The sequence below is a fragment of the Bombina bombina genome, chromosome 9 (genome assembly GCF_027579735.1).
Source record: "Bombina bombina isolate aBomBom1 chromosome 9, aBomBom1.pri, whole genome shotgun sequence".
Lineage (NCBI taxonomy): Eukaryota > Metazoa > Chordata > Amphibia > Anura > Bombinatoridae > Bombina > Bombina bombina.
This window is the reverse complement of record NC_069507.1, coordinates 94291487-94315530: the sequence shown is the minus strand read 5'-3', so window position 1 is coordinate 94315530 and position 24044 is coordinate 94291487. Positions and strand designations below refer to the sequence as shown.

General features: G+C 40.2%; 1 protein-coding gene across 1 annotated transcript in view; it reads left to right on the top strand.

The window, feature by feature from the left end:
* RTKN2 (rhotekin 2) overlaps window positions 1–24044 on the top strand; it is a 324918-nt gene that overhangs the window by 68613 nt on the left and 232261 nt on the right. Inside the window, exon 4 of the mRNA XM_053692261.1 lies at window positions 20079–20132. Coding sequence (XP_053548236.1) covers window positions 20079–20132 — 54 coding nt within the window. The remainder of the gene's footprint in view (window positions 1–20078; window positions 20133–24044) is intronic.

Here is a 24044-nt window from a genome sequence, read left to right as displayed (position 1 = left end):
GGGAGGGGCCTAATTTCGCGCCTCAGATGCGCAGTTAATTTTGACTAGAAGTTCAGGCTGTTTCACCTGGAGGGTCCTGCTGCAGTTTGAGGGCCTATAAGAAGCTTTTTCCCCACAATTCTGGTTCCTAAGGGCAGGTAGGGCCACAGCAGAGCTGTGGCAAGGTGCTGTAGCTTTTTTAACCGGTTTGTTGATTTACTGTTGATCCTATTTGGGCATTAAGGGGGTTAATCAATTTTTTTGCTAGTGGTGCAATCTTACTAATGCTTTAGGTATATACTGTGAAAATTTCGAAAAGTTTGCTGCATTTTTCACTGTTTTGCAAAATTGTGTGCCTTTTTTATCTCTTAAAGGCACAGTAACGTTTTTGTTCAAAGTGGCACATCCCTATCCACAAAGATCATCACCAGTTTCTCAGGTTCTCCTTTCTGGACAAGCATTATCAGTTTGTTGCTCTTCCTTTCGGGTTGGCCACTGCTCCCAGAATTTTCACAAAGGTGCTAGGGTCCCTCCTGGTGGTTCTAAGACCGCGGGGCATAGCAGTGGCGCCTTATCTAGACGACATCTTAATTCAGGCGTCGACTTTCCAAAGAGCCAAGTCACACAGAAATTGTATTGGCCTTTCTGAGGTCTCACGGGTGGAAGGTGAACATCAAAAAGAGTTCTCTCTCCCCCCTCACAAGAGTTTCCTTCCTAGATACTCTAATAGTAATAATAATAATCAGAAAGTTAAAACTCTTAACTACTTGCCGAGATCTTCATTCCATTCCTCGGCCATCTGTAGGTCAGTGCATGGAGACAATCGGACTAATGGTAGCGGCAATGGACATAGTCCCTTTTGCTCGGATACACCTCAGACCGCTGCAACTATGCATGCTCAAACAGTGGAATGGGGATTATGCAGATTTGTCTCCTCAAATACAGTTGGACCAGGGGACAAGAGATTCTCTTCTCTGGTGGTTGTCTCAGGATCACCTGTCTCAGGGAATGTGTTTCCGCAGACCAGTGTGGATCATCGTAACGACCGACGCCAGTCTGTTGGGCTGGGGTGCAGTCTGGGACTCCCAGAAAGCTCAGGGCTTATGGTCTTGGGAAGAAGCTCTTCTCCCGATAAACATTCTGGAACTGAGGGCGATATTCAACGCGCTTCAGGCATGGCCTCAGCTAGCTGCGGCCAAATTCATCAGGTTTCAGTCGGACAACATCACAACTGTAGCTTACGTCAATCATCAAGGGGGAACAAGGAGTTCCCTAGCAATGATAGAAGTAACCAAAATAATCAGGTGGGCGGAGGATCACTCTTGCCATCTCTCAGCAATTTCACATCCCAGGAGTAGACAACTGGGAGGCGGATTTTCTAAGTCGTCAGACTTTTCACCCGGGGGAGTGGGAACTCCACCCGGAGGTATTTGCTCAGCTGACTCAGCTATGGGGCAATCCAGAATTGGATCTGATGGCATCCCGTCAGAACACCAAGCTTCCTCTTTACGGGTCCAGGTCCCGGGATCCCCAGGCGGTGCTGATAGATGCTCTAGCAGCACCTTGGTCCTTCAATCTGGCCTATGTTTTTCCACCGTTTCCTCTCCTTCCTCGTCTGGTTGCCAGAATCAAACAGGAGAGGGCGTTAGTGATTCTAATAGCGCCTGCGTGGCCACGCAGGACCTGGTATGCAGACCTAGTGGACATGTCATCCGTTCCACCATGGACTCTGCCAATGAGGCAGGACCTGCTACTACAAGGTCCTTTCAAACAAATCTAATTTCTCTGCGTCTGACTGCTTCGAGATTGAACGCCTAATTCTATCAAAGCGTGGTTTCTCTGAGTCGGTTATTAATACCCTGATTCAGGCTAGAAAGCCTGTCACCAGGAAAATCTACCTTAAGATTTGGCGAAAATATCTTTGTTGGTGCGAATCCAAGGGTTACTCATGGAGTAAGATTAGGATTCCCAGGATATTGTCCTTTCTCCAAGATGGATTGGAGAAAGGATTGTCGGCTAGTTCCTTAAAAGGACAGATATCTGCTTTGTCTATTCTTTTACACAAACGTCTGGTGGAGGTACTAGACGTTCAAGCATTAGTCAGGCTTTAGTCAGAATCAAGCCTGTTTATAGACCTGTGGCTCCGCCATGGAGTCTGAATTTAGTTCTTTCAGTTCTGCAAGGGGTTCCGTTTGAACCTTTACATTCCATAGATATTAAACTTTTATCTTGGAAGGTTTTGTTTTTGGTAGCTATCTCTTCTGCTCGAAGAGTTTGAGTTATCTGCGTTACAGTGTGATTCACCTTACTTGGTTTTCCATGCAGATAAGGTAGTTTTGCATACCAAACCCGGTTTTCTTCCTAAAGTTGTGTCTAATAAGAATATTAACCAGGAAATTGTTGTTCCTTCTCTGTGCCTAATCCTTCTTCGAAGAAGGAACGTCTGTTACACAATCTTGATGTGGTTCGTGCTTTAAAGTTTTATTTACAAGCAACTAAGGATTTCAGACAAACAACTTCATTGTTTGTTATCTATTCTGGTAAGAGGAGAGGTCAGAAGGCGACTGCTACCTCTCTTTCCTTTTGGCTGAAAAGCATCATCCGTTTGGCCTATGAGACTGCTGACCAGCAGCCTCCCGAAACAATTACTGCTCATTCTACCAGAGCAGTGGCTTCCACATGTGCTTTTAAAAATGAGGCTTCTGTTGAACAGATTTGTAAGGCAGCGACTTGGTCTTCACTGCATACTTTTTCCAAATTTTCCAAATTCGATACTTTTGCTTCTTCGGAGGCTATTTTTGGGAGAAAGGTTTCACAAGCAGTGGTGCCTTCCGTTTAAGGTACCTGTCTTGTTCCCTCCCTTCATCCATGTCCTAAAGCTTTGGTATTGGTATCCCACAAGTGAAGGATGAACCCGTGGACTGGATACACCTTACAAGAGAAAACAGAATTTATGCTTACCTGATAAATTTCTTTCTCTTGTGGTGTATCCAGTCCACGGCCCGCCCTGGCTATTAGTTAGGTAAATTTTTGGTTTAAACTACAGTCACCACTGAACCCTATGGTTTCTCCTTTTTCTTCCTAACCTTCGGTCGAATGACTGGGGGGTGGAGCTAGAGGGGGAGCTATATGGACAGCTCTGCTGTGTGCTCTCTTTGCCACTTCCTGTTAGGAAGGAGAATATCCCACAAGTAAAGGATGAACCCGTGGACTGGATACACCACAAGAGAGAAATTTATCAGGTAAGCATAAATTCTGTTTTCGCCGTTTGTAACGCATCTGCAAAAGATCCTGTTTTGTTTTTTTACCTTGAAACATTCCAAAATGCCACGATTTTGATTGGACAATGGCGAAAACGTCAGGAAAAAAAAAAGTCCTTAATGTCGGGGCTGCAAAAGTGTGCAGTAGCAAAGAAGCAGTTATATGTAAATTTCTACAGTAAGTTTAAAATTTTACATCGAATGGCACAAAATAAAGGTTTTGAATTTACCATTAATTTAAGCTAGTTAAATTGCTATTAAAGTGGCACTAAAGTCAAAATTAAACTTCATGATTCATATAGAGCAGGCAATTTTAAACAACTTTCCAATATACTTACATTAACAAAATGTGCCCAGTCTTTTAATATTTACACTTTTTGAGTCCCCAGCTCCTACTGAGCATGTGCAAGAATTCACAGCATATACGTATATGCATTTGTGATTGGCTGATGGCTGTCACATGATACAGGGGGAGTGGAAATAGACATAAATTTGCAATTTATTTAAAGAAAAAAATCTACTACTCATTTGAAGTTCAGACTAAGTGCTATCACATTGTCTTCTTATTATGCATTTGTTGATTATGCAAATCTACTGTATTGACTGGTCCTTTAAAGGACCAGTCAACACATTAGATTTGCATAATCAGCAAATGCAAGATAACAAGACAATGCAATAGCACTTAGTCTGAACTTCAAATGAGTAGTAGTTTTTTTTTATAACAAATTTTAAAGTTATGTATATTTCCACTCCCCTTGTACCATGTGATAGCAATCAGCCAATCACAAATGCATATACGTATAGTCTGTGAATTCTTGCACATGCTCAGTAGGATCTGGTGACTCAAAAATTGTAAATATAAAAGACTGTGCACATTTTTTTTAATGGAAGTAAATTGGAAAGTTGTTTAAAATTACATGCTGTATCTGAATCATGAAAATTAAATTTAACCTGAGTGTCCCTTTAAGCTTGAAAAGCTGTGAGATGTCTGCTTAAAGGGACATTAAACCCAATATTTTTCTTTCATGATTCAGCTAGAGAATACAATTTTAAAAAGGTTTTCAATTTAATATAATAAAAATATAATTAGCTAATATTTTCAAATTTTCTTCATTCTCATGTTACTCTTTGTTGAAGAGATATCTAGACAGGTAATGTGCATGTGTCATTAGTACTTTATGGCAGCAGTGTTTTGCAACAATATTTATAGCTTTGTTATACAATGTTGCAAAACACTGCTGCTATAGAGTAGTAAAGAAACATGCACACTCCTGAGCTCTCATGAGCCTACCCAGTTTTACTATTCAATAAAAAATACCAGGAAAGCAAAGCAAATTTGATAACAGAAGTAAATTGGAAAACGGTTTAAAATTGTCTGCTCTATCTGACTCATGAAAGTTTTAATTTTGACTTTACTGTCCCTTTAAGTTGCAATATTGCAATGAAGTTGCTATTAGGTATGTTACAAACCAAGAAGTAATAGATCAGGTTAGAACGTATCAAATTTGTTTAACTCCAGGTTTAAAGTGAAGGTCAATTTTATGCTACTCGACTACTGCCATTTACACATTAAAGGGACACTGAACCCAAAAAATTTATTTTGTGACTCAGATAGAGCATGCAATTTTAAGCAACTTTCTAATTTACTCCTATTATCAATTTTTCTTCGTTCTCTTGCTATCTTTATATAAAAAAGAAGGCATCTAAGCTTTTTTCTTGGTTCAGAACTCTGGAAAGCAGTTTTTGATTGGTGGATGAACTTATCCACCAATCAGCAAGGACAACCTAGGTTGTTTACCAAAATGGGCCGGCATCTAAACTTACATTCTTGCATTTCAAATAAAGATACCAAGAGAATAAAGAACATTTGATAATAGGAGTAAATTAGAAAGTTGCTTAAAATGTCATGCTCTATCTGAATCACAAAAGAAAAAAATTGGCTTCAGTGTCCCTTTAACATATTGTCATTAAAGTCGCTAACTTTTTTTTTTTTTGGCTATCATTTTTACTTTTTGTATATAATCATAATATATAATACCTCCGTTTTACATTGTGACTCCTCCCCTCCACCACTTCCTTATTCAGTACTAGTGACGTAGCGAGCGGTCCCACACACAAACTACATCACTCAAAAGCTCGTGCACAATACTGCAAAGAAACTGCGTATGGTCACAGCAATCGCGTATGTGTAAAAATGTTACGGTCCGTACCAGTGAAACATAGTATTCAATGAATGAATACATTCATTCATTGATTACTATGCGATAGTGTTACTCGCTATACTTTTGGCAAGACTCTAAGCGCGAGTGAAGAAATGTGTCAAAATAATAATGCAGCAGAATACACATGCACGAGCATGAGAGGTTGATGATGCTAGTTTGTCTTTAACGCATGCGCATAGGTGACTAATGACGTTGAGAAAAAGGGGCTGAACGCCCCGGGGGGGGGGGGGGAATGGAGATTAGAGCTTAAAAATCTGTCAATCAATATTGGCAAGATGGTGGGCGGAAAATAAAAGTACAATGGGGGAGAATTCAAAGGTGAAATATAAATGATTTTGACAACATTTAGCATAAATCATGAATGAACATCAAGGTTGTTTATTATTAACTGCAGAAAGGAGTGAGCAACTAAGCCAGACTTGACCTTCACTTTAAATCTCTCAAGTTAATATGGTTTTCAAATGCCTATAATAAGTTAAAGGGACACTGAACCCAATTTTTTTTTCTTTTGTGATTCAGAGAGAGCATGCAACTTTGTAATTTACTCATATTATCAATTTTTCTTCGTTCTCTTGCTATCTAAATTTGAAAAACAAGGCATCTAAGCTTTTTTTTTGTTTCAGACTCTGGACAGCACTTTTTTATTGGTCGATGAATTTATCCACCAATCAGCAGGAACAACCCAGGTTGTTCACCAAAAATGGGCCGGCATCTAAACTTGCATTCTTGCATTTCAAATAAAGATACCAAGAGAATGAAGAAAATTTGATAATAGGAGTAAATTAGAAAGTTGCTTAAAATTGCATGAAAACAATTTGGGTTCAGTGTCCCTTTAAGAGTGATTTTATTCTTTGTGGAAGCACAAATGCTAGAAATATGTGTGTGTGTGTGTGTGTGTGTGTAGGTTTACACTGATTAATCAATAAAAAAGTTCTAGCCTTCCAGCTATTTTAAGTAAAGTAGTATTTTAAGTAAAGCATGTATCCCAACAATACTTTCAAAGCGAGTATTGCTTTGATCGCTGGCATTAAATAGTATATATCTTTGCAATGTTGTGGATTTTTACTCACCAATTGGTGCATATACAGTCTATGGATTTATTATTGAATCCATGTAACCCACTTACCCTTTATTTTAACCAACCGTGGTATCTTAAAGGGATACTAAACCCAAATTATTTATTTCATGATTCAGATAGAACATGCAACTTTCTAATATACTCCTATTATTAATTTTTCTTCGTACTCTTGCTATCTTTATTTGAAAAAACAGGAATATAAGGTTATGAGCTGGCCCATTTTTGGTTTAGAACCTGGGTAGCGCTTGCTGATAGGTTTGCTACATTTAGCTACCAATCAGCAAGCACTATCCAGGTGCTGAACCAAAAATTTGCTGTCTCTTATAAGCTTATAATTCTGCTTTTTATTTTAAATAAGATAGCATGAAAACAAAGAAAAAATGATAATTGGAGTAAATTAGAAAGTTCTACCTAAATCATGAAAGAAAAAAATTGGGTTTAGTATCCCTTTAAAAAAGCATCAGAGTCCGCATCAGATTATATTGCGGATTAAAAAAAATGTTAAAGTGAGTAATACATCTCAATTCCCTCCCTTAGCATGTGTCGCTGTTTAGGTTACAGCAAAAAGCTTTATTAGAAGCTCCCAATTTAGCATGGTTGATGAGGTTAGCAGGGACACCCACTGAAAGGGGCTCGGTAAACAAGAAGTGCAGACATTCCCCCCCCCCCCCCCTTCCCTGCATATGAAACGCCAAATAACATAAACAGAAGTCTGTAAACGTGTGTATACATCTGGCACTGTGGGGCTTGGTTAGGAGTCTGAAAATCGGCACAATGTTTTTAAAAATAAGCAAAACTATACATTATTACAAAAAACACTCCCATATGGCCTATATAAATGGATCATCTACAAAACATTTATGCAAAGATAAAATATAGTGTACAATGGCCCTTTAAATATATACTTCATCACTGTCCTAGATTCATTCATTGTTTAGATAGTAATCTAATCTATCAATATGTTTTCTCAGAGGCTTGTTTCATAATTACCTTTTTTTTTTCTTTTTTTTTTGCAGCCGAAATTATTAAGATGCTGGTTAAGTAGAAAAATAAAATACGTTACTGTTGCTTTAGCAACATAGGATTAGATCATTCATAATTCAGGCGGCATATTCCTAGAGGTGAACACAAGCAGTTGCATTTTCACAGCTGTGATTTATCTGAAACAGAAATACAAGCTCAATCTTAATAGTCATAAAAGCCAAATCAAAATGAATTCACACCTTTTGCTAAATGCCAAGCACGAGGTATGTTGTAATCATAGTTTAATCTGTGCAATGTAATTTTAGTTCCGTGCAGTCAACAGGTACTGAAAACCTATTTTATGGATTTTTTTTTTTTCTTTCCATTTGCTGTGATGTGAGTTGTTTCTTTGAATCAAGTGGGAATAATGTTGCAGCAGACTTTTGGACAGTGCTGTCTTATTCCTCCGGCTCTAGGGATGGCTGATAAACACTGCAAAATGTCAGTCAGTACTACCTCTGTAGGCAAATATTACAAGTCTTGTAAAAACATTACTGCAGTGTTTCATTTATTAATGTAACGTTATTAAAGGTGCCGTTACACAGAAACTGTAATGAATCCATATTCTCAAATGCTTGGCTTTGTAAATTAAAGGGACCAAAAAATGCAAAAATAAATTAATCTAATTTGTTAGAGCTAGCATATAAGTACGTGTTAAAGGGACAGTCTACTCTAGAATTTTTATTATTTAAAAAAGATTGATAAATCCCTTTATTACCCATTCTCCAGTTTTGTATTACCAGCATGGCTATATTAATAAACCTTTTTACCTCCTGTGATTACCTTTTGTATGTAAGCTTTTGATCACTGACCCCCTTATTTTAGTTCTTTTGACAGACTTGCATTTTAGCCAATCAGTGCTGACTCCTAGGCAAATCCACGTGCGTGAGCACAATATTATCTATATGGCACACGTGAACTAATGCCCTCTAGCTGTGAAAAACTGTCAAAATGCCCTGAGATAAGAGGTGGCCTTTAAGGCCTTAGAAATCGGCATATTAGCCTACCTATGTTTAGCTTTCAACAAAGAATACCAAGAGAACAAAGAAAATTTGATGATTAAAGTGAATTGGAAAGTTGTTTAAAATTGCATTCCCTATCGTAATCAGGAAAGTTTTTAACCTCTGCAGAATGGATATATATATATATATATACACACCCACACAAAGTCTGGCACCCACTTGTATGCAACAGCTAGTTTAAAAATCTGGTGGCAGGCCAATAACTGGGTCTAGGTCTTTTTGTCCTTTGAACCCTCATCTATAGTTAAATATGATAGCTTTTCAACCAAACAGATATAAACAAGAGTGACACATGTCTTTGTAATCGTTCTAGACACAGACAAAACACAGAGATGGACTGGACTCACCAGCACTCACAGGCAGTTGCATTTGCTCTCAGTGACTCAGCCAGTTAACCCCAGACAAGGCTGGATGCAAAGCACATAGGTAAAATTACATAAAGATGTAAACACAATACATAGAAAGTCTGGCACTTGTGTGTTCACACAGCTAGATTAAGAGCAAAATGGAAGAGTTAGGCTTTGCAGCTGTCACTAAGAGCAAATGTAACTGTCTAAGAGCTGGCAAACACCTAGGCCTGTGAATTTTGACAGTGACATGGGGGTATAGATATATATGTGTATATAAATAGATAGAAATTCTAGCAGACATCAGTTTTTCAGGACATCATTATATCACATATCTATGTATACAGCAAATTATATTGGCCTTATTGATGTGTGTATGTATACATATATGTATGTGTGATTGAGATATATATATATATATATATATAAATTTGAATCCGAATAGCAACGCTGAAGCGTACATGGCGGTAAGCAAGCGAAGAGGCCAGAAACAAACAAAGAATTTTTCAGATTGATCCGACTGGGAAGCAGGTACAGCTGAAATTATTTCTTGATAAGGCTTGAAAGTCTTGTGGTTCACAGCTTGGTCTGTCCTGCCATGGTACATTGTGCGTTGTCTATTAAAGATATTTGAGTTAATTATGGAGCAAGTCATATGCACGAAATGATATAATACAGCAGTAATGATGTTGCCACATTGTACAGATATCTGAAGGAATCATACAGACCAGAGCGTGTTTTTGACACTGATGTGCCTGGACTTTTGAACTTTCCTTAATAATTAGTACAACTGCAATTTTGGGGCCCCGTGAAAAATTATATGGACTATATGGAAGTTAACATATGAGATAATGTTCATATTTTTACGGTCTCAAACATCATAGCTGATAAATATTGTAATTGTTGCAATTTGACTTGCAAGCCGGCCGGCCTGTTCTAATATTTATGTAATTCACTTGGTTTTAGTTGCACATTTCTAGGAATAGGGTGGAGGGTAGACGGCCTGTTTGAACTGTTTGAGCTTTATGGTAATAAAAGCTTTTGATTAACTTTGTGCAGCCTGTGTCCCGCTTTGATTGACTTAGATATATGTTCAATCCTTCCTTTTTTAGCTGTATTTCATTTTATATATATATATATATATATATATATATATATATATATATACATATATACACACACACGTGTGCGTATAAATATATATGTGTGTATGTATACATATATGTATGTGTGATATATATATATATATATATATATATATATATATATACACACACACACACACACACACACACACACACACGTGTGTGTGTGTATAAATATATATATATGTGTGTGTATGTATATGTATATATGTGTATGTATATGTGTATATATATATGTATATATATATATATATATATATGTATGTATATATATATATATATATATATATATATATATATATATATATATATATATATATATATATATATATAGTCACACTCACTCATTTATTCATTCATTCATTGCTTGAAATTTTCACTAGTCGTGGAGGAGTAAAAAGAAAATTTACTTTTTACTTTGTTTAATATTGAATTGACGGGCAACTTTATCCCTCTGGGCTTGTAGCTTTTAACCCCTGACTAGTTAACTAAAGTGATATTTTTCTATTCCTGTGTGTATATGTGTGTGTGTGTACACATATATGCATATACACACACAGTCTAGCACTCTCTTGCAAGCGCACAGCTAGATAAAAAGCTAAATGGAAGATTTAGTTAAAGTATTTGGCCAAACTCACAGCCCTGGGTGCCCACCAGCACTCAGACAGCTGCACAGCTTTCAGGGACTCAGACAGTTAGCCCCAGACAATCCTGGGTGCAAAACCTATAGAGAAAATTTACACAATAGAATTAACACAACGCACAGAAAGTCTGGCACTCTTGCAAGCACACAGCAAAAATGGAAGAGTTAATTACAGAATTTGGCCACATACTTTTGAGGAGGAAGCAATATTTCTTAACCCTTCTTCCAAGGGCTCTAATAATTCAGCACTTTCTGTACAATTTAATTAATGTACAGATAGTTGCCCTTGTATTTGGGATTGCAATCTGCTAGAGGCTCGTATAATAGCATTCAATCTTGCTGGAGAATCAGTAATAGATTTTAAATAAATTACATTAATATACATGAGTGTTCTGTGGTTTAAGTGAGATGAAACTGGAAAATGAACCACTAGTGTTTGTTTTCAGATGATGCTGGATAACCACTAGAACCATTTAGTGTGTAATAAATAATTTAAAAGCTGCAGCATTAAGTTTGTGTTTTCTGCATTATGTTTCATGAAAACACTGCGGAATAGATGCTTGAAAATTAATCTTTTATTGTTGTTAAACACAGTCAAGATTTGCCAGTAAATAGGAAATGAGCAAAAGCCAAATAGTCATCCAGTCTTGAAGATAATCAATAATCATAACATTCTTAGCAAAGCACCGTTTAATACAGGGTTTGACAAATCTGTTTAAATTTGGGAAGGAAGCCCAAGAATTGAAGCAAGAAATGTATATTAGTGAATTACACACACATAGGGCCAGCTTACTAAATATTGCTTGCATGATAATGTGCAGTGGTATTACAAGTTAATCGCAATGCAAACGCGAGCTTGCATTCGCATTGCTAGGAAGCATTCGCATTGCTAGGAAGCATTCGCATTGCTAGGAAGCATTCGCATTGCTAGGAGTGCACTTCCATAAGCTCCTATGGGTGCCTCGTTCTGATGCCGTCAGATGGTATCAGAACCTCGTGCAGCGAAGGAGGTATGTAGCTAAACAATGGGCAGCATTTTGAAAAAAAAAAAAAAAAAATATATATATATATATATATATATATATATATATATATATATATATAATGTGTATATACACATATTAACACATATATATGTATATAATCACATACATATATTTCTTCTGTTATGTGTGATCAGTCCACGGGTCATCATTACTTCTGGGATATAACTCCTCCCCAACAGGAAATGCAAGAGGATTCACCCAGCAGAGCTGCATATAGCTCCTCCCCTCTACGTCAGTCCCAGTCATTCTCTTGCACCCAACGACTAGATAGGATGTGTGAGAGGACTATGGTGATTATACTTAGTTTTTATGACTTCAATCAAAAGTTTGTTATTTTAAAATAGCACCGGAGCGTGTTATTACTTCTCTGGCAGAGTTTGAGGAAGAATCTGACAGAGATTTTTTACTATGATTTTAACCGGAGTCGTTAAGATCATATTGCTGTTCTCGACCATCTGAGGGAGGTAAAGGCTTCAGATCAGGGGACAGCGGGCAGATGAATCTGCATTGAGGTATGTGGCAGTTTTTATTTTCTGAATGGAATTGATGAGAAAAGCCTGCCATACCGTTAAAATGACATGTATGTATACACTTCAGTATTCTGGGGATGGTATTTCACCGGAACTACTGTGTTAAAGGTCACTAATCCTTTTAATAACTATTCTCATGTTAAACGTTTTTGCTGGAATGTAGAATCGTTTACATTGCTGAGGTACTGTGTGAATAAATATTTGGGCATTATTTTCCACTTGGCAGTTTTTTGCTTTAATTGTGACAGTTTCGTTTCTCTTCACTGCTGTGTGGGAGAGGGAGGGGCCGTTTTTGGCGCTCTTTGCTACGCATCAAAAAATTCCAGTCAGCTACTTTTATATTTCCTGCATGATCCGGTTCATCTCTGACAGATCTCAGGGGTCTTCAAACTTCTTTGAAGGGAGGTAAATTCTCTCAGCAGAGCTGTGAGAATTCTTATAGTGACTGTGTATAAAAAACGTTGTTTTGTTTTCTTATGTACAAATTTAATTAGTGTTGTTTTTTACTAATGGGAACAAACCTTTGCTAAAAGTTGTGTTGTTTTAAAGTTTGATGCAATAACTGTTTTTCAGTTCATTATTTCAACTGTCATTTAATCGTTAGTACCTCTTTGAGGCACAGTGCGTTTTTTTGCTAAAAAAGATTATAACCAAGTTGTAAGTTTTTTTGCTAGTATGTTAAACATGTCTGACTCAGAGGAAGATATCTGTGTCATTTGTTCCAATGCCAAGGTGGAGCCCAATAGAAATTTATGTACTAACTGTATTGATGCTACTTTAAATAAAAGTCAATCTGTACAATGTGAACAAATTTCACCAAACAGCGAGGGGAGAGTTATGCCGACTAACTCGCCTCACGCGACAGTACCTGCATCTCCCGCCCGGGAGGTGCGTGATTTTTTGGCGCCTAGTACATCTGGGCGGCCATTACAGATAACATTACAAGATATGGCTACTGTTATGACTGAAGTTTTGTCTAAATTACCTGAACTAAGAGGCAAGCGTGATCACTCTGGGGTGAGAACAGAGTGCGCTGACAATGCTAGGGCCATGTCTGATACTGCGTCACAGCTCGCAGAGCATGAGGACGGAGAGCTTCATTCTGTGGGTGACGGTTCTGATCCAAACAGATTGGACTCAGATATTTCAAATTTTAAATTTAAATTGGAGAACCTCCGTGTACTACTAGGGGAGGTCTTAGCAGCTCTCAACGATTGTAACACTGTTGCAATACCAGAGAAACTGTGTAGGTTGGATAAATACTTTGCGGTACCGGCGAGTACTGACGTTTTTCCTATACCTAAGAGACTAACTGAAATTGTTACTAAGGAGTGGGATAGACCCGGTGTGCCGTTCTCACCCCCTCCAATATTTAGAAAGATGTTTCCAATAGACGCCACCACTCGGGACTTATGGCAAACGGTCCCCAAGGTGGAGGGAGCAGTTTCTACTTTAGCTAAGCGTACCACTATCCCGGTGGAGGATAGCTGTGCTTTCTCAGATCCAATGGATAAAAAATTAGAGGGTTACCTTAAGAAAATGTTTGTTCAACAAGGTTTTATATTACAACCCCTTGCATGTATCGCGCCGATTACGGCTGCGGCAGCATTTTGGATTGAGTCGCTTGAAGAGAACCTTAGTTCCTCTACGCTAGACGACATTACGGACAGGCTTAGAGTCCTTAAACTAGCTAATTCTTTCATTTCGGAGGCCGTAGTACATTTAACCAAACTTACGGCTAAGAACTCAGGATTCGCCATACAGGCACGCAGGGCACTGTGGCTAAAATCCTGGTCAGCTGATGTTACTTCTAAGTCCAAATTACTTAATATACCTTTCAAGGGGCAGTCCTTATTCGGGCCCGGTTTGAAAGAAATTATCGCTGACATTACGGGAGGTAAGGGCCACGCCCTACCTCAAGACAAGGCCAAAGCTAAGGCTAGACAGTCTAATTTTCGTCCCTTTCGGAATTTCAAAACAGGAGCAGCATCAACCTCCACTGCACCAAAACAGGAAGGAGCTGTTGCTCGTTACAGGCAAGGCTGGAAGCCTAACCAGTCCTGGAACAAAAGCAAGCAGGCCAGGAAACCTGCTGCTGCCCCAAAGACAGCATGAACCGAGAGCCCCCGATCCGGGACCGGATCTAGTAGGGGGCAGACTCTCTCTCTTCGCCCAGGCCTGGGCAAGAGATGTTCAGGATCCCTGGGCACTAGAGATCATATCTCAGGGATACCTTCTAGACTTCAAATTATCTCCCCCAAGAGGGAGATTTCATCTGTCAAGGTTGTCAACAAACCAGATAAAGAAAGAAGCGTTTCTACGCTGCGTACAAGATCTGTTAACAATGGGAGTGATCCATCCGGTTCCGTGGTCGGAACAAGGACAAGGGTTCTACTCAAACCTGTTTGTGGTTCCCAAAAAAGAGGGAACGTTCAGGCCAATCTTAGATTTAAAGACTCTAAACAAATTCCTAAGAGTTCCATCGTTCAAAATGGAAACTATTCGGACAATCTTACCCATGATCCAAGAGGGTCAGTACATGACCACAGTGGATTTAAAGGATGCTTACCTTCACATACCGATCCACAAAGATCATCACCGGTATCTAAGGTTTGCCTTCTTAGACAGGCACTACCAGTTTGTAGCTCTTCCATTCGGATTGGCTACGGCTCCAAGAATCTTCACAAAGGTTCTGGGTGCCCTTCTAGCGGTACTAAGACCGCGAGGGATTTCGGTAGCTCCGTACCTAGACGACATTCTAATACAAGCTTCAAGCTTTCAAACTGCCAAGTCTCATACAGAGTTAGTTCTGGCATTTCTAAGGTCGCATGGATGGAAAGTGAACGAAAAGAAGAGTTCTCTCTTTCCTCTCACAAGAGTTCCGTTCTTGGGGACTCTTATAGATTCTGTAGAAATGAAGATTTACCTGACAGAAGACAGGTTAACAAAACTTCAAAATGCATGCCGCGTCCTTCATTCCATTCAACACCCGTCAGTAGCTCAATGCATGGAGGTGATCGGCTTAATGGTAGCGGCAATGGACATAGTACCTTTTGCACGCCTACACCTCAGACCGCTGCAATTATGCATGCTAAGTCAGTGGAATGGGGATTACTCAGATTTGTCCCCTACTCTGAATCTGAATCAAGAGACCAGAAATTCTCTTCTATGGTGGCTTCATCGGCCACACCTGTCCAGGGGGATGCCATTCAGCAGGCCAGACTGGACAATTGTAACAACAGACGCCAGCCTACTAGGTTGGGGCGCTGTCTGGAATTCTCTGAAGGCTCAGGGACTATGGAATCAGGAGGAGAGTCTCCTCCCAATAAACATTCTGGAATTGAGAGCAGTTCTCAATGCCCTTCTGGCTTGGCCCCAGTTAATAACTCGGGGGTTCATCAGGTTTCAGTCGGACAACATCACGACTGTAGCTTACATCAACCATCAGGGAGGGACAAGAAGCTCCCTAGCAATGATGGAAGTATCAAAGATAATTCGCTGGGCAGAGTCTCACTCTTGCCACCTGTCAGCAATCCACATCCCGGGAGTGGAGAACTGGGAGGCGGATTTCTTGAGTCGCCAGACTCTTCATCCGGGGGAGTGGGAACTTCATCCGGAGGTCTTTGCCCAAATACTTCGACGTTGGGGCAAACCAGAGATAGATCTCATGGCGTCTCGCCAGAACGCCAAACTTCCTCGCTACGGGTCCAGATCCAGGGATCCGGGAGCAGTTCTGATAGATGCTTTGACAGCACCTTGGAACTTCAGGATGGCTTATGTGTTTCCACCCTTCCCGCTGCTTCCTCGATTGATTGCCAAAATCAAACAGGAGAGAGCATCAGTAATTCTAATAGCACCTGCTTGGCCACGCAGGACTTGGTATGCAGATCTAGTGGACATGTCATCCTGTCCGCCTTGGTCTCTACCTCTAAGACAGGACCTTCTGATACAGGGTCCATTCAAACATCAAAATCTAACTTCTCTGAAGCTGACTGCTTGGAAATTGAACGCTTGATTTTATCAAAACGTGGTTTTTCTGAGTCGGTTATTGATACCCTGATTCAGGCTAGGAAGCCTGTTACCAGAAGGATTTACCATAAAATATGGCGGAAATACCTATACTGGTGCGAATCCAAAGGTTACTCCTGGAGTAAGGTTAGGATCGCTAGGATATTGTCTTTTCTACAAGAAGGTTTAGAAAAGGGTTTATCAGCTAGTTCCTTAAAGGGACAGATTTCAGCTCTGTCCATCTTGTTACACAGACGTCTGTCAGAAAATCCAGACGTCCAGTCCTTTTGTCAGGCTTTAGCTAGGATCAAGCCTGTGTTTAAAGCTGTTGCTCCACCATGGAGTTTAAACTTAGTTCTTAACGTTTTACAGGGTGTTCCGTTTGAACCCCTTCATTCCATTGATATAAAGATGTTATCTTGGAAAGTTCTGTTTTTAATGGCTATTTCCTCGGCTCGAAGAGTCTCTGAGTTATCAGCCTTACATTGTGATTCCCCTTATCTGATTTTTCACTCAGACAAGGTAGTTCTGCGTACTAAACCTGGGTTCTTACCTAAGGTAGTCACTAACAGGAACATCAATCAAGAGATTGTTGTCCCATCCTTGTGTCCAAATCCTTCTTCAAAGAAGGAACGTCTTTTACACAATCTGGATGTAGTTCGTGCCCTCAAGTTCTACTTGCAGGCAACTAAAGATTTTCGCCAAACTTCTTCCTTGTTTGTCGTTTACTCTGGACAGAGGAGAGGTCAAAAAGCTTCTGCTACCTCTCTATCTTTTTGGCTTCGTAGCATAATACGTTTAGCCTATGAGACTGCTGGACAGCAGCCTCCTGAAAGAATTACAGCTCACTCCACTAGAGCTGTGGCTTCCACTTGGGCCTTTAAGAATGAGGCCTCTGTTGAACAGATTTGCAAGGCTGCAACTTGGTCTTCGCTTCATACTTTTTCCAAATTTTACAAATTTGACACTTTTGCTTCTTCGGAGGCTATTTTTGGGAGAAAGGTTCTTCAGGCAGTGGTTCCTTCTGTATAATGAGCCTGCCTATCCCTCCCGTCATCCGTGTACTTTTGCTTTGGTATTGGTATCCCAGAAGTAATGATGACCCGTGGACTGATCACACATAACAGAAGAAAACATAATTTATGCTTACCTGATAAATTCCTTTCTTCTGTTGTGTGATCAGTCCACGGCCCGCCCTGTTTTAAGGCAGGTAAATATCTTTTAAATTATACTCCAGTCACCACTTCACCCTTGGTTACTCCTTTCTCGTTGATTCTTGGTCGAATGACTGGGACTGACGTAGAGGGGAGGAGCTATATGCAGCTCTGCTGGGTGAATCCTCTTGCATTTCCTGTTGGGGAGGAGTTATATCCCAGAAGTAATGATGACCCGTGGACTGATCACACAACAGAAGAAAGGAATTTATCAGGTAAGCATAAATTATGTTATTTACATTGCGGTCTATGGGAACACAAGTTCCCATAGACCACAATCTAAAGGCACTTTTCAATGTGTGTTTTTTTTCTTTCTTTTTTCACCCCACTCCCATCAACTATTAAAGCCCCAAAACTGGCTAGTTCAGTTTTTTTTTTTTTTTTTTTTTTAAATTAAAAAGAGCTTTTTTTTTTTTTTTAATTAAAAAAACTATAATGCCCTCTATAAGGGCATTTGGGGCACTTTTAGAAAATTTATTTTTTGGATCGCTAATTGCAATAACCAGCCACTTGTAAAGGCTGGTTAATTATTCAGCACTTTCCAAACAATTTTATTGCTGTACAGATGCCTTTTGTATTTGGGATTACAATCTGCTAGAGGCTCATATAATTTGCCCGTTTGAGGGAGCGCAATAATTTAGAGCTCCACTTTTAATCTAGCCCATAGTGGATAACTTCTTTACTGCCAGTAAAACGCACATCACGTTGATTAACCCCTTGTTTGCTATTTGTGTGTACACTAGTTTTTTTGCTACAGCATAGCCTGTATCTTTACAGCAGCAATTTGTCATTAAAGGACAACATGTGACAGTCATCAGCCAATCACAAAATGCATATACGTATATATTCTGTGAATTCTTTTACATGCTTAAAGGGACAGTTTACTCAAAAATTTTCTCCCCTTTAATTTGTTCCCAATGATCCTCTTTACCTGCTGGAGTATATTAAATTTTTTTACAAGTAGCTCCTTTACCCTTATATTGGCATTTTAAATAGTTGATTTAGCCAGTGGTATCCCCACCTATTCTGAAAGTTTGTGGCCGCAGGTCCAAGCTATAGCTAAGATGTGTAAACACAGCCAGCAGAAGAAATTACGCTCCCAGTGGGATATAGCAGAGAAAAGGTAATAACATTTTCATTTTCGATTGTTCTCTCCAAGTACTGGTGATTGGTTTATGGACAGATATAAGATAAAGAAGCATGTATATTTACACAATGTGATAAAGTAATGAGATCTGATTATAGCTACAAGCTCAATCCATTTTATTAGGTTGTGGCTTCAAAACACAAAATAAGAGCTTTAAAGCTGGTTCTGATTGGAGCATTAGTAAGGAGGAACTGGTTGCAGTGAAATCTCTACATCTCTGAGTCCACTATCAGAGAACCCCAGTGGCTTGCTGGAAGCGGAACATATGCAGGCTTCACTGCACTTGTGGCAGTGTTGAGCGGGCTTCTCTCCCAGTCCTAGGAGCGAGCAGGCACATAACTTCCTCTAGAGATAATCTGGTGTTGGGCTTAACTGGTACCAGTGCTGCTTTGCCTCATCTGCTTTTTTTTAGACACAAGTGTGTGTTGGGCAGGGAATTTAGCTGAGGAAGCCTTAGGCGTTCAATTATTTGCCTCATAAAAAAGTAGAAGCTGGTATTTTATTGATCACTTGCTTCTCACATCTTGTCACCTATGGCAAAAAGTGATGGGATGAGATTAAAGGGACAACATACTAAAGCAAGTAGCTATGAAGATGTTCCTGTATTTTTATAGCTGCAGTGGGAATGTGATTTTAGAAGAGATGGACTCTCTATCTCACCCCTCATTGGCTGCCACCTTATTTTTACATAACTTTTCTATAGCCAATTCTGCTGTATTGAAATGTTCAGTATGGTTGGTGTCTTCAACAGGAGAAAGCAGCTATTTCAAATGACAAAGAAGGTAAAGAAGCGATTTTTAAACAACTTATTGTCCAAGTAAAATGGACAAACATCTGCTCTAGTGCACATTAAAACTAAAGAAAGGAGCTGTAATGACCCACATACCTTTCCCCTATCCCATGCCGGGACTAAACACGTTACCAGGTGCTAATGTCAGCCTGGCGCATTGTATTTGTCAAGTTATAGTGCGATTATTTTTTTTTTATTTTTTTTTATACAATGTCTTTAACGTACCTCAACCCTCCTTTTTTTTTTTCCTCTCTCCTCTGCATAAAGCATGCATTCAGAACAAACTAGCATTTTTGTGGATTGACCATTATGTGTTTGTTTTTGTTTTGTTTTTTTTGTATTATTTGAGATTTGCAGGGTAAAAGGAGTTGTGAAAAGTAGACTATTTGTTGCGTTTGTGAAAATGAATCCTGGCTTAAGGGACTTCCATCTCTGGGTTATATTGCTGCATCAAAAGGTTTATAAAATTAAGATGGTGCAGCAATTATATCATTATATTCCTTACAGCTTCTATGTTAATTATCTTGTTTTCAATGCATGTTACATATTTCCTGCGTTGAAAATTCTTGTTTTGAAAATAAGAAATATAAATCTATTTTTTTTTTCTTTTTTTTTTTTCTTCAGGTATTCGGATCCCTTTGATGTGGAAGGATTCTGACCACTTCAGCACCAGAGAAAGTAAGTGAGGCAATTTTGTTATGACCTTTTAAATCAATGTTTCTTTCCATCTTAATGGGTGGAGAGTCCACTGCTTCATTCATTACTTGTGGGAATTAAGAACCTGGCCACCAGGAGGAGGCAAAGACACCCCAGCCAAAGGCTTAAATACCTCCCCCACTCCCCTCATCCCCCAGTCATTCTTTGCCTTTTGTCACATGAGGTTGGCAGAGAAGTGTCAGAAGATTCTGAGTAGTCTCTTATGGAGGGTAGTACTCTTTGCAATGGGCCTGGAGTTTTAAGTAGTCCTGTCAACCTCTCAGTGGAGCATGGGTGAATGTTAGAGTTCGGAGATACAGGGAGAGTCTTTCTGCGAGACCATCCCGACTCAGATTAACAGCTCCACAAGCAATCAGCGTTGACGAGTTTCGCTGCCTGCTTTCTGCTCTCAAGTCCATGTCAGGAACGATGCTACTAACCTGTCACACTTGAAAGGCCGTGTTCCTGTTCCACGGCATAGATTCTGGCAAGATAGTTTCATTTTTTTATACATGTATGAGAACGCTAGAAGAAAGGGTCACAGTGTGACTCCTGTTATCTGTATAGAATCAAGGGTTAATATCTCCTTAGGGGGATTATTGAACAGGGGGGAGTAATCTTATATGTTTGATTTTATGCTGCTTTTATGTGTGAGATGTTATGCGCTCATAGGCTGTTATGGAATATACAGGTTTCACTTTCACTTTGAGAGCCATGCAGCTTACAAGCTTGGCACGCTTTTTCTCATAGCAGGGAAGGTCCTGCATTGTGCACTATGTGATTCTTACCCTCTTTCCTGACCGTGTGTCTATCATAGAGGACTCCTAATGCTCTGTACTGTCTGGGTCATGGGAGGTGGTCAGTGCCCCAGCCATTGGGATATAACGGTGCAGTTTTTTTCTTTTTAATAAAATGTTTTATTTCTATAGTTCTCCTGTTATTGCACTCCCTATATTCCTAAAGAGTAATTTCTGTTTATAATGTGAGGAGGCCTTAGTACCGTCCCCTCAATTATGTTCCATATGCCTTGATAATGTGATAATATCAAACATGTTTGATACCACTGAGCCGTCCAGCTCTGAGGAGTTGTTGTCCAGTGAGGTGCGTACCCTAAATGTTTATCTCTCTACACATGCAGTTTCCCGTAGCATTGCTGATCCTCCATCTGGAGGGGGCCATTTTTTTCACCAGACGTTACTGCGCAGCTCAGACGGCTGTGTCTGCGACCTTTAATGCTTTACCTTGCCCTGCTAAGCGCAAGCAAAAGGTTACATATTGCACTCCTTCCCAGAGTACATCAGATAATTTATTGAATTTAACTGATAGGGTTATCAGAGGATGAAATTCTTTCTGAAACTTCAGAGTATGAACATTCTTTGTCGGAATCTGCTGCCTCTAAACCTCTGGCTGCAGAGGAACCAGATTTTAGTTTTAGGAACTTGCGCTTTCTTCTAAAGGAAGTTCTTTGGCGAATTCAGTGGTTCCAGAGGCCAAATTGCCTGAGGAACCTTTGATTCCTAAATTGGATAGAGTTTGAGGACAGTGTGGTACCTTATCCTTCCCTACTCCTGTTAGATGGTGAACATTATTAAGAATGAATGGGACTGGATTGTTCCTCTCCTCTCCCTTTAACAAATCATTCCCGGTTCTGGACTCTCAATGGAGTTGTGAGGTTCCATCCCTAATAGGGACGGCGCTATCTTCACCTTTGCTAAACGTATTACTACGTTTGAGGATAGCTCTTTGTCTCAGCCACCCAAGGGCAGTTCCTCCTCTCATGTCTTCCTGACCAAAAAGGAGGTAAGCCTTTCTGGGGTGCATACGGGATCTGTCCTCTTAGGAGTAATTGTTCCGGTGCCTATCTCAGTGAGAGGTTTGGGGTACTATTCAAACCTTTTTGTGGTTCCAAAGGAGGAGGGAACTTTCCGTCCAATTTGGACCTGTAGTGCTTAAACAAATTTTTTAATGTCCCCTCGTTCAAGCGGGAGACAATAGGTCCATTCTTCCCCTTGTTTGAGAAGGGCAGTTCATGACCACGATAGATCTGAAGGATGCTCCATTCACGTACCAATCCTCAAGGACCACTTCCAGTTCCTAAGGTTTGCGTTCCTGGACTAGCACTTCCAGTTTATTGATCTTCTGTTTGGTCTAGCTGGTATAATGGTGAGCATAGCTGCCTTCCAAATAGTTGACCCGGGTTTGATTCCCGGCCAACGCAGCATTCTCCAGGAAGTTTTTTGGAGAGTGTACCATTCGGAATCTTCCCTCTGTCTTCTTCGTTCCCATGGATGGAAGATAAATCTAGAGAGAGTTCTCTTGTATCAAGTACCAGGGTAGAATTCTTGGGTACTATAATAGTTTCCATAGACATGAGAATATTTCTAACAGACTAGAGACGTTGCAGGCTTGCTTTGACATGTCTTGCCCTCCAGACCTCCTTAAGGCCATCTGTGGCTCGGTGTTTGGAGGTGATTGGTCTCATGGTGTCCAGCATGGACATTATCTCCTTTGCCAGGTTTCACCTCAGACTGTTGCAACTGTGCATGCTGAAGCAGTGCAACGGCAATCATTCAGATCTGTCTCAACAGATTTCTCTGGACAACCGATCGAGAGATTCGCTCTCTTGGTGTTTTTGTCCGGCTCACTTGTCCCAAGGAATGTCCGTCTCAAGTCCATCCTGGGTGATTGTGACTATGGTTGCAAGTCTGTCAGGATGGGGAGCTGTTTGGGGTACCAGGAAGGCACAGGGCCTATGGAATCAGGAGGAAAAGCTCCTTGCTGATCGCATTTTGGATCTTCGGGCAATATACAATGCTCTGAAGGCTTGGCCTCTGCTGGGTTCGTCCCAGTTTATCAGATTCCAATAAGACAATATATCCTCGGTGGCTTACATCAGCCATCAGGGGGGAACGAGAAGCTCCCTAGCTATGAGGGAAGTATCTTAGATTCTGGAGTGGGTGGAGACCCACATTTGTTTGCTGTCAGCGATCCACATTCTGGGTGTGGACAACTGGGAAGAGGATTTCCTCAGCAGACAATACTTTAATCCGGGGGATTGGTCTCTCCATCCCAAGTGTTTGCGGAAATTTGTAAGAGAAAGATCTTATGACGTCTCATTACCAAGTTACCCAGATATGGGTCGAGCTCCAGGGATCCTTAGCTCAGGCGGAGCTAAAAGATTCATTAGCGGAGCATTGGAGGTTCAATCTAATTTATCTTTTACGTCCGTTTTCACTACTTTCTAGTGTAGTGGCTCGAATCAAGCAGGCGTCAGTAATACCGATTGCTCCATCTTGGACACAAAGGATATGGTTCGCGGACTAGTGGGGATGTCGTTATCTCTTTCGTGGAAGTTACCTTGTCGCAGGGATCTGCTGACCAAGGTCTCTTTGTTCATCTATGTCTAGACCTCTGAGGCTGACTGCATGGAGATGGAACGCTTAGTCCTAGCCAAGAGAGGGTTTTCTGAGAGTGTTATTTTTTACTTTCATTCAAGCTTGTAGCTGGTTGCTCGTCACATCTATCATAAGGTGTGGAGGATCTACTTATCTGTTCTCCAGGATGAACTGGAGAAGGGCTTTTCTGCAAGTCTCCTGAGGGGACAGATTTCGGCTCTGTCTGTGTTACTGCACAAGAGGTTCGCTGAGCTTCCTGATGTGCAGTCACTTGTTAAGGCTCTGCTAGGATTAGACCTGTGTTTAGATCTATTGCTCCTCCTTGAAGTTTAAATCTTCTTCTTTAGGTTTTGCATGGGCTCCGGCTATGCATGAAGTAGACATTAAATTATTGTCTTGGAAGGTTCCTTTTCTATGGGCTATTGCTTCTTCGCGCAGAGTATCTGTGATTAGTGCCTTCCAAGCATCCCTCCTTATCTGGCTTTCCATGCTGATAAGG